The sequence below is a fragment of the Sparassis crispa genome, assembly GCF_003851025.1.
Source record: "Sparassis crispa DNA, contig_000009F, whole genome shotgun sequence".
In the NCBI taxonomy this organism is placed as follows: domain Eukaryota; kingdom Fungi; phylum Basidiomycota; class Agaricomycetes; order Polyporales; family Sparassidaceae; genus Sparassis; species Sparassis crispa.
In genome coordinates, this window is record NW_020939756.1 from 563,144 (window position 1) to 577,570 (window position 14,427).

A 14,427-nucleotide genomic window follows, 5' to 3' on the forward strand; every position below is an offset into this window, starting at 1 on the left:
GTTCTTACTTACGCCGTATATTTGGACGGCGCTTCTCCAACTTGGCGAAAAGGCACGCCCGCCATTCCTGACGGAAGCATATCGGACGAGATCTAGTGGGGAACTACCCGAGTCGATCATGATCCTGTAGTGATTTTTAGGTAATTGATGACAGGCAGTTCTCAGACTTATCACATGAAGTACTTCTTCGCTGAGCTCGGGACACACCATCCTATCGCAGAGCGCTTGTGGTCAGCACGAAAGTAATAGCGGGTCAATAGGATCGGAGCGGGTTAAAGTAACGGCAGGTGTCGTACACAGGTCGTAAAGCGGCGGTGTACTTAGTGTCATATATCGGTATTAGAGAACTAAAGCAGAACAGGCAAGGTGGGCGACCTCACGCAGAGGACATTACCGTTCATTCGAGGTATGTCCCGAGCGAGGAGAATCCAAGAAGGAGATGACAGAGCATGTGAAGCTCAAGGAGCGCCAGGAACGGGCGATCAAGATAACTGCGAGCACATGTCAGCTGCAAGGAGCGCATCGGCTGAGGGCGACGTTCTCACCGGTGAATCTAGACAGCATTATTTGACGATTACCCGCTTCGTGTGCTTTCCGGCGCGTCGACGCTCGTTGTGAGGCATCGGACGCCGCCAGGATTCGTCGGATTCTTCCCGAAATTCGGCCGGGTGCAGCTCGAGGGGCTTGCCACCGTTGACGATGGCGTGCTCGTGCTGCGGGTGCTGCGGGTAAGAGAAGTGCTGGACGTCGGGCGGTGCGTGGACGCTCATGGGTGGTTGTGTGGGGTGACCTGGCGGAAAGGGTGTCGGTGTCGTCATGGGAACGGGCACGGCTCGTGGAGCACGAGTTGCGTTCGCGTGAGCGGGGAAGGGGGCGGGTGGAACGTGTGGGTTGGGTGGTGCTTGGTGTGGCGAGGCATGAAGGTGGGGCGGGGGAGGAGCGAATTGGCCCTGGTGTAAATCCCGCCTGACGTGCTTCGGGTCGTCTTTCTCGCCTGGTTGGGGCATGTCGACCTCGATGCGCACGCGGACGATCTCCTTGCCAGCCCTGGCGAAGAAGGCGCGCTCTTCGCGTTCGAAGTATCCGCTGGTGGGACCCGGTGGGAGGTTGACGGGTGGAGCGGCGGGGAACAAAGCCATCAAGTCGTGACCGGTTGGTGGCGCAGGGTATTTCCTCGGACCTGGATCATTTTTCACGGGTAGGTCAACGTCTGGGTGAGAATGAAATGAGTGAGGTAAGAAAGGGGGTCGGAAAGGAACTGACCACGTAGGGCAGATGGAGACCAAGGCTGGCGAGAGCGAGTAGGTGGTTGAACGACGGAGGGTTGAAGCGGGGCGAGTGCGGCCTGACGTTTGGCGTGAATAGATGGGCTGCGCTCGCTGGTGGTGGAAGTGCTGGTGCTGGGAGAAGCTGATCTGTCCGAGACTGGGCGGAGATGAAAGTTAGACATTGGAACGGGCTGGAGAGAGAAGGGAGATGCGAGGGAATCCGAGCGCGCTTTATACGAATTCGAGGAGGAAGAAAGGCTGGAAGGCGATGCTGAATCTGAAATGAGGTTCACCTCAGACCCGGTCCGCTGCCAGATAGCGTTACGTGACTGAGTTCCAAACGAAGACTCGAGCTGTAAAATTGGAATCCGGTTCTCAGAGCCGAACGCTTCCCCGTGATGGTCTTCTGTTCCCCGGCCCAGTCAGCATCGCATCCTTCGACAGTTTCTGCTCGAAGGGGATGCAGTGATGCCCGGGCGGTCTGACGGCGACTTTGCGGCGACAACGAGTGGCGTTTCGGAACTTCCCCTTAACGCCCTGCTTACATCTGACGAATTAAATCTAGGCAACTTGCAGCCGAATGGAGCAAGGTGTAAGTATCGCGCTCATTGTGTGTTAGTAGTACTTAGTACAGTACGCTGATCGACAGGCGGAACGACGTCCGACTTATCCATTTCGCCAGGTTAATTACCTAACGCCATTTTAATTTTGCAATCTCATCAGAACCTTACCACCACTGGCAGTTCCGAACCAGTTGCTGGACTTATCATTGTTCTGGTCCTCGGAATCCAGACACGCATCGTGTACATTGATCGTCGAGGTGCGTTCTCATACGGGTCTTTTTCATTGCTATGATTAGTACCGGGCCACTGGCACTCAGCGCCATCCTGGGACTTGGTTCGACCGCTGTGAACAGTGCTGAATTCCACTCCGACTTGAGCTTCTCTTGACCAAAATGGCTGTCATTTCTTGCGGATCGCAATGGTCGCTTCGTGGCCGCCCGGTAGTCACAACCGGTAAATTGGCAAATTGACCCATCCAACTTGGCTCTAGCAGCTTCACTCATGGGGTTCCATTCACGGGTCCTGCCGTCCATCATCTCCGTGGGTAAGCGAGCCAGTGCGATATTACACGACAAGCTGGAGGTCGGTCTTCCCTCAATGAAGACAGGGATATGTGAGTAGCTGTCCGTTTCTGAAACATGTCTTGGAGCATGGAAATACATATCCGCTGTCGTGCGTTGTTCTGCGACACGACATGTGTACTCCGGTGCAACTCCGACGTGCCATAAGTCGTGCCGGCCCAAGTGTGGAGCGGCACGATTGGTGGTTTCGAGCTTGAAGCTCAGAGAATGGCTCTTGAATTGGGAAGATCATGAAGTAACTAGAGCCAGAAGCTGAAGCTTCCGCGAAACTGGAACGCGTCCACATACCAGTCCACATCCACTGAATTGCTTATTTCGATACTCTTCGCCGGCACTGTTCGGCCACCCTGCGGTGTATCAAACTCTCTGAGGCTTACTACACATAATTCTGTCTATTGTCTGGCTTTCTGACTTCTGGTGTCGGTACCGCTAGAACCATTGCGTCGCCTGAGAGACTCATACCTCACTTCCTGTGAGATTGGGCCCCAAGGTTTGATTTCTCATGCGAGATGGACGCTGGTAACATATGGAATCCCATAACTGTCTTTGCCTCGATGCTTGCAGTACTGCGCTGACTCAGTGCACGTCCTCCTGTGACGGGCCATTGCGGAACAATTGTCAAGACATGGACACGATTGTCACGGGCGGAATGGGGGTGTAGTTCGTTTCGATCCCAAGTCTGGTTTCCATCACGGTGGCAGGTGCTAATGTACGCATCGAAATGGGCAAGTTCACTGCGATCATTGTTGTCCGATTGCTCAAGTTGACAACCCCTGCCTCAATCTACCACGCCGCTCGAGCGCAGCGATTCCTTGTCGATGTTCTACAGGAGCAATCTATGATCGTCTTCCTCGATTTAGGTTGGCGCGCGTTATCCGGGTTAACGCCCGCTTCTCTCTCTCTCACACCGTTGATTCCGACACTGCACACTCGTTCCCAGGTTCAGGGACGCGGCTATCACGCGTGCCTACTACAAGTCCAGTCGTCTCTGCAGACAACGGCAGAGTCTCCCCTTGCGCGTGGCGTAGTTCAGACAGCTGTCTCCGCCGGCGGCGTTGACATACCTGTGCGCAGATGGCGACAGATGGCGACGGACAGCTGCCCTCCTCTGGCCTTGCGGATGGGAATCCCACATCCCCTAGATGCATTCTGTCGGTATTCGCAACGCTGAATCATACTATCCGCCTCTGGCGAACTATTTGCTTCGCGTCTCTGGTTCACGGTACATTGAGCCATACAGAGAAGCCTGTGTGAGTGAACCCAGACTTCCGTCTCTTCGTCCCTTTCTTTACAGCTTCCGGCACGAAGTTGTCGATGGACAGGGCCTCTCCATCGTTCTCCAGCAGCGTGCCCTCAAAGTCTCGCGCTCACTGCCGTTCGGGTTCCTCGTGAGACTCCGAGATCGGACCGCGCTGCAGTTGACGCTGGTAGGGGAAACCAGATCTATGAACGAAAAAATCTCTACACGCTTGGAGAGTGACGGCATTCAGCACTCGCAACATGCAGGGCGTCTGACGCAGTCACGGGCTCTGCACTGGAGTCAGTGAATTCCACGATACGTTCGTCTCCGACGGGTTGTCTATCATACATATCTCTCCACAGTGACTTTTTAAAGGAAGCTCCACATCGGTAGCTTGGTGCAAGCTTAACTGCCTCGTCAGAAACCTTAAAACCGAGGTGGGTTTTATATTGTCTCCGTTATCTGATCCCAGCATGCATGCCCTCTTCGTCCGAGTCTTTCTGACTCTTCCAAGCTATTTGTGGCCTGCCCTCGACCACTCTTCACGATCGACAGAAGCCCACAAGAGGGCACCTAGCCATGCGGAGACAGACCTCTCGAATGTCTATTCATTATCGTTTGTGACTCCCTCGTAAAGAGCTACTTATTTTGGATGTCCTATCATCTTACCGTTAGACTTTTGGCCCGCATCGCAACAAGCCCGGGACACATTGCTACTAGCTCGGGCTTCATCCTCGGAGGTATCCCGTAAGCCCCTCCATTACGACATCCGTCCGCCTATCCGGTCGCTCGCAAATGTTTACACCTTGCTGCGAAGCGCTCGCTCCTCTCGCGGAGACCCCTATGTCGGAACCAGGTGAAGAAGCCGCGCTAAGTGCACCGAAAGAGCACATGCGATGAGGAGATCTGCATGTCCTAATTCGAATGCTTATGGTCCGTCCATCGCCGACATTGTGCGCATGTTCACCTTTGCAAGCCGAAGAAGCGTAAGTGAATACTTGAACGCGCAGTCTTGACAGGGACTGAACTTCATGCTGCCCATCGAGCACAGAAATGGACAGCCACAAGACGTTTTAAAGCATGGCGCGGATTTCCGTCCATTGAATGAAGTGAATGACCTAGACGGAGCGCTCAAAGACGTGCACGAAAGGAGATTCGTGCTGGCGAAGGATTGGAATGTATATAATAAAGTCTATGATAGGATTCCGAAGCGGAGTGAGATGCTGGAGCTTGAGCGACATGCGGCACATGGCTTGCGGATGAGCTAATGGTCACTTGTACACGAATGACACCTTGCTGCAGTCTTATGACGTACATCGGGGCGTCCCAGCGAGACGCCCTCGAGGCCTGCAAGTCCGGCAGAATGCGTACAAGGTGAACCGTTGTATGGTATCATGATAGAAGTGAAAGAAACTACGTATCGTGAAGAGTTATGAGACATTCGTGCTCTTCTTCCGCTTCGCGCTACCCATTCCCGAATGATCTCGGATTGGATCCTGCTCTCTTTGCCTCTTGAGTGCGGCTGGAGCGCTCCCGGGCCCGGCAATGGGATCATCAATCCCTGCTGGCTTCATGAAGCCAGTCGTGAGAGGTGCAGGGGCCGATGCTGTCTCCGGTGTTGCAGGTAATGAAAAGGGCAGCTGCACAGCAGGAGTCTCATGTATGAGCATCTGCACCGTCTTCTTTCGTGCCTTCTTGGAACCCATTTGAGTAGTCGAAACTGGCACTTTAAATCCAGATATCGAAGTGGGACGTTTGGTGGATAGCGGCGGTTCTGCGGTGTCTGCAGGCGCCTTCTTCTCTGCGTCGGTGGCATCGTTCTTCTGCATAATCGCTCGAGACGATAGCAGCAGATAATGTAAGGTAAACGCACCTCCTTGGGTATAGTTTCTTCTCCGTGATTGAACGTCCTGCGTCCTCTGACCCGAGACGGTCCAGCCGCCACCCCTTCCGAGGAAAAGAGGAATGGAACATAGGACGTCTCGTGAGTCACACTTCTACTGAACGACAATCGGATCACAGGCCTGCGTGGAGAAAGCCTCAACTCACTCTGAACCTGAAATTGAGCTGATGCCCCAGGCCTCCTTGACCTCCTTGGAAACCTCCCACTCTGCTTCGTCCCTGATCTTGGCCTGTTCTGCCTCTACTTGTGCCTGCATCTTCGCCCGCTGAGCATTCTGCATGAATCGTAAACTGAGAGTGGCATTGCTCAACGTCTTGCCCGTCTTGCTTGCCATGGATGGAAAGATTGTCGAAAAGTCGTTACTGTAAGCTGTAAGTGGCGAGCAGTTCAACAACAGTACATGCGGCGCGGATCGAAGCTCCGAAGCAAAAGTACTCCCGCCGGGACTCGAACCCGGAACCCCCAGATTATTCCCCATAGGAATCTGATATCATAACCATTAGACGACGAGAGCATTGCGGCTTTTCTCGCTCCTGACTTTTAGATTGTATTGTTGCGTAGGCTGTGGCCCTATTATCAGAGTTAATTCAACGCAGACTCGGACAATCATGACAAGCTTGCATTCGCATAAGATACGCGACACTGATGAAGCGTATTATTTCTCGAATTTTATCACACCAGAGGAAGAAGCTTTGTTGATACGGAAGGTTGGTCTTACTGGTAGTCTTCCGCTCACCTCGATTTGAACACGACAAGCGGCCTGTGTGCATACCCACGTAGATCAATGGGTCTCCGTTACCGAAGTGGAAGCAACTTGCAAATCGACGGTGAGCACAACAATGCAAGAAAGAACCTCTTATTTGTCTCTGCTCCGTTTGATAGCCTCCAGATATGGGGTAAGTGGACGGATTCTCCGAGTCGTCCAAATGTATGGAGTCTCACTTGCGCAGGAGGCAGCGTGACCGCTCAAGGGTTACTGATACCGGAACATATACCTCCATTCGTCAATCAGTAGTGAGTTGTTTCTAGCCGGAATCGACGAGTGGTTAAATGAGACATTTTGTATTTCCAGTCCTGATATCGTTGGACGTATCAGATCCACAGGTGCATTTGGTTCTTCACCACACGGTGCTCCGAATCATGTTATCATGAACGAAGTAAGTCGATGAGATGTCAGTCTATTTCCGGCACTGACTTCTTGCAGTATCATCCCGGACAGGGCATTATGGTATGTGACGAGGTGAACTGACGTGTTCGCCGGAGGATTGAATTTATGTCAAGCCGCATGAAGATGGACCTGCATACCATCCTGTCGTCGCCACACTCTCACTCGGCTCGCACGCACTTTTTCACTACTACCGGTACAAATTCCGAGAGGACTGCCCGGAAGGCGAAGAGGAAGACAGCAGCAGTTCGGGGAGGGGTCGAGCGATCGATCCCGCTCCGATCTTGTCTGTCTTACTCGAACCCCGCAGTCTGGTCATCACCCGATCGTCCTTGTACACGTCGCATCTACACGGAATCGAAGACGTGGAGGAAGACATCTTTTCACTCCCTGGCGGAGATTCGTTCGGTCGATCGCTACGCATCGCGAACGCCGATCTTCTGACAGGAACCACAGAGCGCGACGTAGTCATGGGCGGTGGAGTGTTGAAGAGAGAGACAAGATACAGCCTGACCTGTCGCGATGTCGCGAAAGTCGCAACAAAATCACCTTTCCTGAAGCGTTGAAATCTTGCTCTTGTTGTAGTGAGTTAATGAGTCTGGATGGTTGTAAGAATGACTGTATTTGAAATGCGGTCACTAATCACTTGAGACACTAGTGGTAGCACATTTTTTACAAACCTTGTTCAGTTTCCAGAGCCTCCCCGCCATGCACGGACATTCTAGTAGTATCCATACTGGTTTGGAAACTACATCTACACAACACCAAGCCCAGCTTTGAGTTCCTTCTCTAAATCATCCTCATGTACAGCACTAGCGTCCTGCTGACTAGCCACTTCTATCTCGGCGCGACAACGCTCACACTGGCATGTCCCAAAGCCCCACTCTAATAGCTCGCTACGACGCTGTTTCACGCCCCGACTCGGGTCGACGTACGTGAGGGTGAGCTCTTCGCCTGGCTCTATGTCCCGTCGAGCTATGGCAGTTATTCGCGATAGCGCGGTCCGTTGCTCGTTGTGCCGGGCGGATATGTTCGGAGAGCATGAATGGTTCATGTGAGAGTGGAGCACGTATAAGCCGCCGTGTGATTCTAGGTCTTCGTCAAAAGTAGATGAGCAATTGGCATGCGTTCCTAAAGCAACGTAGTAGACATCACTTACTGAGACTCATGCTACCAAGACCGCACAAAAAGGCATCGTAGTCGAACAACTCGTGCATTATCTCTTCTGGAAGAGGTCTCTTCACCAACTTCGCAAACTTCTTTTTGTCATAGGCGCTTGGTGGTTCACGGAACGCGTGCACGTACAGCATGTACGCCTTCTTCCAAGTATCTCTGTCAGGCCCGACACCCTTCATCCTTTGCAAACAACTGTCATTCGCACAACATCGTTTGTGTACATACACATACCATTCGCCCTTCGCACGTTCCTCCATACTCAGCCGTGCAAGACCGCGAAACACCTCCCAGTCCACCCAGAATGATGCCTCGTCCTGCTGGTAGGTCAGCATGAGTCGCGCGGTGCATTGTACCAGGGCATGCAGGCTCATCCACCGGCTTTTCCTTGCAAAAGCCAGCAGGACTACTGACGCCGGATTTTGGGAAGAGCAGAGAAGCGGGTGTATCCGAGCGGAACGCGAGAGGCATAGACGGCCGCAAAACTTTGCTGTGCACGATGTGGCTGACGAGGATGTAGCACGACAGGGGATGACAAGTGGAGAGTCTCGGAGAGGTGTGCTGCAGTGTGCGCAGGCGACCGAGGACACTTGCAGATCGAATAGTTCCCTGATGGATGACAGTGTTGAACGTCGACCTCACAGTGTCAAAACAATGTGATGGAGCTGCGGCTCACCATTCTGGTGCTAAGATGAATGGATCTTCTTTCCAAATCGTTTCCCCTTCTGCGATTTTTACCTTCGCCACCAAGCCTTTCCCCTTGCTTTTCCCGAAGTATCTCACCTCCACCTTCCGAGTAAACTTGGAGATATCCAGTCCTTTTAAAATCCGAGAGGAAGGGTATATTACACCACCACAGCTTTCAGCACCCGCATTCTTTGCCGCCGATGAGGATAGGACAAGTCCTTCGCTCTGCAACACCTTCTTCGTTCTCTTCTCGCTGACGGTCCACGTCGTATGGGTGGATAGTAGAAGGGCATGAACTTTTGAGATACCCAAGGTTGGGTTACTCGCTCGCAGATCGATGAGAGCTTGCTTCAGGTCATTTTCTGAAGGGGAGATGTTCGTCGCCATGATGTCAATCGAGATCAGTCGCGATCGACGCGCCCGAGAACGTTTTGGTGGGAATGCTCGCTGGCCGACTTCGAAGTTCACGCTCGTGGCCTCGGATACTCAGTGGAAAATAGTTTCAGGACTCTCAGGACGATGGGCCAGACGGTACGCAAGGCAACTTTTCGGTATCGATAAGCAAATGCTATATGCAGAACTCGGAGAATTTATTTAATTATCAAAAGCTACCCCGGGTACACATGTTATCTGAACCTTGAGCTCGGCCATGAACCGCCTGTACACACTGTGTCAGCCTGGGGCAGAAGAACACTACCACCCAGAAGGAGATCCGCCGAGCTGGAACGGACAGATTATGATGCTCCGTGTGAAGCACACTCTTACCATCACTCTTGGTCTCTGCAACGCTAGACAATCAAATGACTGCAAATCTACCAGCAAGATCGCGACTCGAGTAGCAGGTTGGGAACGGCATGGAACCACACTTTCAAACTTCTAGAGTCTCCAGTTCGCTGCATTTCTTCCGAACGCCGCCGCGCACCAAGTGGCGGATTCCGCGCGTCAATCAAAGACATTATCCAGAATAGACAGGAGACCGCTGTCGCATTTCACAGACAGTAGGAATCAACATACACGTGTGGACTAGCTGAAGACAGCGGTAGAAGGAGTGTTAGGCACCTCGTAAGGTCAACTAGTTGTTGGCTATGCAAAGAGTAACCGAAATTAATGCCTGAGTAGATGCTTACTATTCCCTTCATTAGCAACTCCCAACCCGATGGCATAGTGGTCGAGTGGGGAGTGAATAGCAAGGGTACGATCCTGGAGCGACCAACGTTGGCCGGTACGAGGGTCGGTAAAGCGGTCTTGTCGTGGCGTCCAGGGATACAACCGAGATGCAACAACGAGATGACTTCACAGAGTCCCGGACGAAGAGCAGACGAGGAGAAGGCAATTCCATGAATGCAACTGGCGAGAAAGAAAGACTCACGTGGATATATTTATGGGATTTATCTCAACTTGGAAATTTCCCGACGCGCGCCTAATCCTGCGCGTCTCTGGACCCGCCCAGTCTCCGAGTCGTGTCAGATCACACAGCTCACCTTACAGCTTAACTCTGATGTCTTCAACTGCAATGTTGCCAGAAGAGGCTCAGGGCCTGCGTCAAAGACGATGGGATCTGTCTGACTCGAACGAGACTGTGACGCCACTCACGAAGTCTGACGAATCTAATGCTCGCAAGCAGGAAACGGTCGTATGGGGAAAGACACCAGGCGGAGAAGGTCTGTTTTTGTTTATCGACGTGTCATATACCTGCCTATTTACAAAGAGGTTTGAATCGACAGTATTCCGTGTACCCACAACTCATGATGTTTTGACGTTGTTCCATCCTGGATACCCAAAGTCGCACCTGGATTTACTGAATCTCGCTCTGCTCGGAATGCAACTAGTGCTCTTCTTCATCTCTCCCCGTTCAGTATCAAGAATTTTCTTTTTCTTTTACTTCGCATTCTGGCGCGCTGCTTATGATGTGGGGCTCGGTTGGGTCCTCACCAAACAAAGCAAAAGGAAGTGGATCGTGCGAACGGTACAAAAGCTTGGATGGCTGGATGAGGAGCGCAAACCCGCAGTGAGAAATTGGATTAGGAAACAGCTTGCTGGAAAAATGGGCAAAGACTATTCCTTCGATGTCAGTAATCTTTTATGGGGTCGTACGGCCGTTCTTACAACTGATCGTAGGAACTGCCGTTGGAATACAACACGTGGCTACTTTTCCGCCAAGTCGTAGATATCATTCTGCTGAAGTCCGCATTCTCTTACATTCGGTTGACACTGCGTGGCTGATATTGATTTTTGCCTGATCAGTGATTTTGTCGCATATTGCATGTTCGCCTTCTCGTGTTTTCGTATTCCCGACGACCTGTCGACTACGGTGCATGTAATGAGGTATCAGAATGATTTCACTGATGACGGGTTACACTCATCACTCGTATTCTTAGATGGATTGGTGGGGTTGCGCTCATCGCTTTCAATCTATGGGTCAAGACAGAGGCTCACAATGTCGTTAAGGATTATGGTTGGTACTGGGGTGACGTCTTTTTCCAGCGTGGTGCGCTCGTGTTTGACGGCGTGTTTGAATTGGCACCTCATCCCATGTATTCCGTTGGTGAGCACCTTGACTTGCATTGTCCTTTCAAGATAAATTAAGGTGAACTTAATCATGCAGGATATGCTGGATATTACGGCTTGTCGCTAATCGTGGGCAGCTACGCTGTTCTATTTGTCAGCTTGGCGGCGCACGCAGCTCAGTTTGGGTTCCTAGTCTTTTTCGAGAATCCTCGTAAGTTGATTTCTTACATTTTTCACAAGTTGGTGCTATCATGCAAGGCGATAAATAGATATTGAACGAACATATGGTCAACGCAAGCCGCTCGCGTATCGTTCTCCCGTCATTGCGGCCCTCAGTCAGGCGGATGTTCAATCTGAATCGCATTCGCGCAAAGATTCTTCGTCATCCATTGAGCAAACTGAGCTTTCCACGCCATCTGCCACCGAGGGAGAAAGTGCTACCGAGCCGGAGGAGCTTTTCACGGAGACGGAAACCGAAACGGAGTTTGAGACCAACTTTACAAGCAACCGAATTAAGCGCCTAACTGGGTTCTCGAGTCCTTTCAATGGAGACCTGCTTTCTTATGTTCCTAGCCGTGCCAGCTCTCCACCGCTATCTCAGCATGACCTGATGAATAGATATTTCAGGAAGGATATGGTTCTACTCATGAACATTGATCTGTTGCGGTCAGCTTGCTTGTTGGAGACAACTCTTCTGCTTACTGAATTGCCTTCCAGATCTGCAGATTTCAAGCTACTTCTCATCATGTTCTACCCGCTCGTGTCGGCTGTCATCCCGACGCTCTCATACAACAGTTTGCTCACGTTGTACTTTGTACACGCGCTGGCCTGGTGTTTGTTTCATTCTGTCGGTCTTGGTCTCCTCCTTCGCGCCCAGTCCGAGAACAGGTTTCTCGTGAGGCACTTTTTGAAACATTACCATTATCCGCACAATGACCGTGGAAAGGGTGCCCTCCACGAGGCGTTCAACAGCTGGAAATCTATCTATAACTTGAGCATGTGCATGACCTATAGTACGCATCAGCTTTGTCCTACCCGTTTTGCGTTGACGAGTTAGTATCTAGTCTCTGCAATCTGTCTTGCTTGGAAGACCTACAGTCTTCCGCATGAATGGACAGTTGGGAACGAGTTACTCCGGCACACTATGGGTACTGTCAGTGTTACGTCCCTTGAAAATGCTCGTTGCTGACATGGACCAGATCCTCATCGGGCTCCATATTTGGTCGACGATGGAGTCTTATGAGGTTTTGGGGCTCTTTGGTAATAATCGATATATTAAACTGCGCAGCCTTTTGACACGCTTCCAGGATGGTTCTTCGGTGACTTCTTTGTGGAAGACTTCCCTTCGCACCTCGAGTACACCGGAATATATCGGTGCACATCTGCCATCTTCTTCCCCTTCCGGGACGCCGCACTGATGGCTGCTTGACAGGTACCTAAACAACCCTGAAGTTGTGAGCGGCGCGGCGTTCTTCGGTCTCGCCTTGATCAGCGGCAGCAAACTCGTGTTCGCTTTGGCCGTGATTCGACACCTGTCACAATGGTGGTTCTTGAGCAAGGTCGAGAAGTACGTTGCGAACCCTGCCACTGTCATTCCTTTTCTTGGTGCGGAGCCAGTATACTCATGTATCGCACAGCCCCCACATGCGGAAACTATACGGCGATTCACTGCGCAGCGATGCTGGATTTGTTAAAGTCATCAAGAAGGTTGCTCGGAAGAACGCACACCTACTCGAGTCCCGCGCCGGACGCCATGCGCCGGAGATTCGGAGGGTCGCGCGAGAAGTTAAGGGCACATTTGACAAGGTATACGAAGAGACCGCGGAGGTCATGGAAGAATTCTTGGCTAAATGTCGGTGATTTGTCAATATCCCTGCTGAAGTTCTGCTTATGTCTTACCTGACGTTGCAGCTCGTCCCAAGATTTCGGAGGTAGTTCAGGACACCAAGATTCTCCTGCAACAATCCAGGGAGAAATTAGTGATCACGTACGCGGGGTCTGGCCGAAGTTCTCATCAGTGTCTGACCAATCTTGCAGTCGTGTCGCGAACAATCTGTCCTCATTCGACACTAGAAAGTATAAGATGGCCATCGTCCCCAGTTCCGACGGCTCGCTGCACTTCCATCTTGGAGAGCCAATCCAGGTTAAATGGCTGGCGCCGTCGAATCACTCTCGCCGTGACTGGATAGGTATATACAGAGTATGTCCTTTCCACTGTAGAGTATTATTCAATGAGCTGAACAAAGTCAATTGCAGGTCGGGGCTAATCAGTCAAATCTGGTGACGAAGACGTCGTCCCTTGGCATGTGGGTCCCGGTACATGACGAGGAATGGGATGGTGACATCCCGCTGAGCCTGAACAATCATAATTCTACGGAAGGCGAGCCGGAAGGAGGTGAGGTCGTGTTTCAGCATGGCGCCCTGCCCTGGAAGACCGGCCGATACGAGGTACGCGCTTGAACCGTCCCATTGGCATGCTCATTTACTCATTCATCATCCAAGATCCGATACCACCATGACGGCAAGTACAATGTTATGAGCTTGGATGGCCCATTCGAGGTATATGGTACGTGTTCACAGCTTATCCATGAGAACCGTACTCATCAATTATTTCAGTGGAGAAACCCGAGTCTCTCAGCTTCGCCACCATCAGAAAGTGTCTCATGCATATCGTACCCCTCTGCCTCGACTCTGATGAATCACTGATCCCGCTATCGTGCAAGCCCGAGGAGGCCCGGCAGGTCGAGCAAGAAGGCCGCGATCCAGATGACTTCCGCTTCTGGTCGGAGAGGCAGGCCAAGCGCATATCGGGTGCGATCAGACAGGCCTTTGGTGTGGAACTTACTCCAGAAGTCATCGTCGCCGATGCAAACCTGAGTGCGTTGACCAATAGGATTTTGGTTGCGAAAGAGCTTCTGTCGCACTGAGGAAATATTGTTTGCTGGATATTTCGGGGAAGTACGGTCATGGTTGCAAGAATTTTTTTCTGTCTGCTGTCGTGTTGTCGAGCATGTGTGTACTCTACCCTGCATTTTCTCTAATGGGTCGCAACATGATTTGCAAAGTCGGTACATGATACAGAGCGCGTCAATCAGCTGAAATCGACTCTTCCATTGAATGCACAGTATATCGCTCTCAACGGGACATGACTTGGAGTAGGTTCTACAAACAAGGTATTGCGAAGTCATGGAGGCTATACACGAGCGAGTGGGTATGTGAGTATGGTGGATACATTAGAATCATGAGCAGGGTGGTAAGATCCTGTTGCCTGCAAGGCCAGGCATACATACGCGTACTGCACGTACATGTGGGCTGGATAGAAGCATACAATGATCATAG

General features: G+C 51.7%; 5 protein-coding genes and 1 non-coding gene across 6 annotated transcripts; 2 read left to right on the forward strand and 4 right to left on the reverse strand.

Annotated features, from left to right (window-relative positions):
* Positions 1-563: 563 nt before the first annotated feature.
* Positions 564-1,450, reverse strand: SCP_1001980 (hypothetical protein; the record flags this gene model as incomplete). Its single annotated transcript, XM_027762066.1, has 2 exons — positions 564-1,210; positions 1,264-1,450. The coding sequence occupies 2 exons, from the start codon at positions 1,448-1,450 to the stop codon at positions 564-566; spliced, it is 834 nt and encodes a 277-aa protein (XP_027617867.1).
* A 3,632-nt stretch (positions 1,451-5,082) lies between these two features.
* On the reverse strand, positions 5,083-5,889 carry SCP_1001990 (hypothetical protein; the record flags this gene model as incomplete). The annotated part of the gene is made up of 3 exons (XM_027762067.1): positions 5,083-5,475; positions 5,526-5,652; positions 5,702-5,889. 3 exons carry the CDS (start codon positions 5,887-5,889, stop codon positions 5,083-5,085), a joined length of 708 nt encoding a protein of 235 aa, XP_027617868.1.
* Positions 5,890-5,987: 98 nt separating this feature from the next.
* On the reverse strand, positions 5,988-6,069 carry SCP_t1002000. Its single transcript is given in 2 exon segments — positions 5,988-6,023; positions 6,033-6,069. It is a non-coding gene; the product is annotated as a tRNA-Arg (tRNA).
* A 94-nt stretch (positions 6,070-6,163) lies between these two features.
* On the forward strand, positions 6,164-7,286 carry SCP_1002010 (hypothetical protein; the record flags this gene model as incomplete). Its single annotated transcript, XM_027762068.1, has 7 exons — positions 6,164-6,262; positions 6,336-6,382; positions 6,438-6,451; positions 6,506-6,569; positions 6,628-6,712; positions 6,760-6,783; positions 6,837-7,286. 7 exons carry the CDS (start codon positions 6,164-6,166, stop codon positions 7,284-7,286), a joined length of 783 nt encoding a protein of 260 aa, XP_027617869.1.
* A 188-nt stretch (positions 7,287-7,474) lies between these two features.
* Positions 7,475-8,967, reverse strand: SCP_1002020 (Potential protein lysine methyltransferase SET5; the record flags this gene model as incomplete). The annotated part of the gene is made up of 4 exons (XM_027762069.1): positions 7,475-7,815; positions 7,880-8,076; positions 8,128-8,502; positions 8,570-8,967. 4 exons carry the CDS (start codon positions 8,965-8,967, stop codon positions 7,475-7,477), a joined length of 1,311 nt encoding a protein of 436 aa, XP_027617870.1.
* A 1,126-nt stretch (positions 8,968-10,093) lies between these two features.
* On the forward strand, positions 10,094-14,015 carry SCP_1002030 (Phosphatidylethanolamine N-methyltransferase; the record flags this gene model as incomplete). Its single annotated transcript, XM_027762070.1, has 18 exons — positions 10,094-10,241; positions 10,305-10,648; positions 10,699-10,763; positions 10,825-10,905; positions 10,959-11,125; positions 11,186-11,299; positions 11,358-11,754; positions 11,806-12,101; positions 12,153-12,241; positions 12,288-12,348; positions 12,396-12,462; positions 12,521-12,655; positions 12,726-12,940; positions 13,000-13,075; positions 13,126-13,288; positions 13,345-13,536; positions 13,591-13,654; positions 13,705-14,015. The coding sequence occupies 18 exons, from the start codon at positions 10,094-10,096 to the stop codon at positions 14,013-14,015; spliced, it is 2,985 nt and encodes a 994-aa protein (XP_027617871.1).
* Between the last annotated feature and the right edge of the window lie 412 nt (positions 14,016-14,427).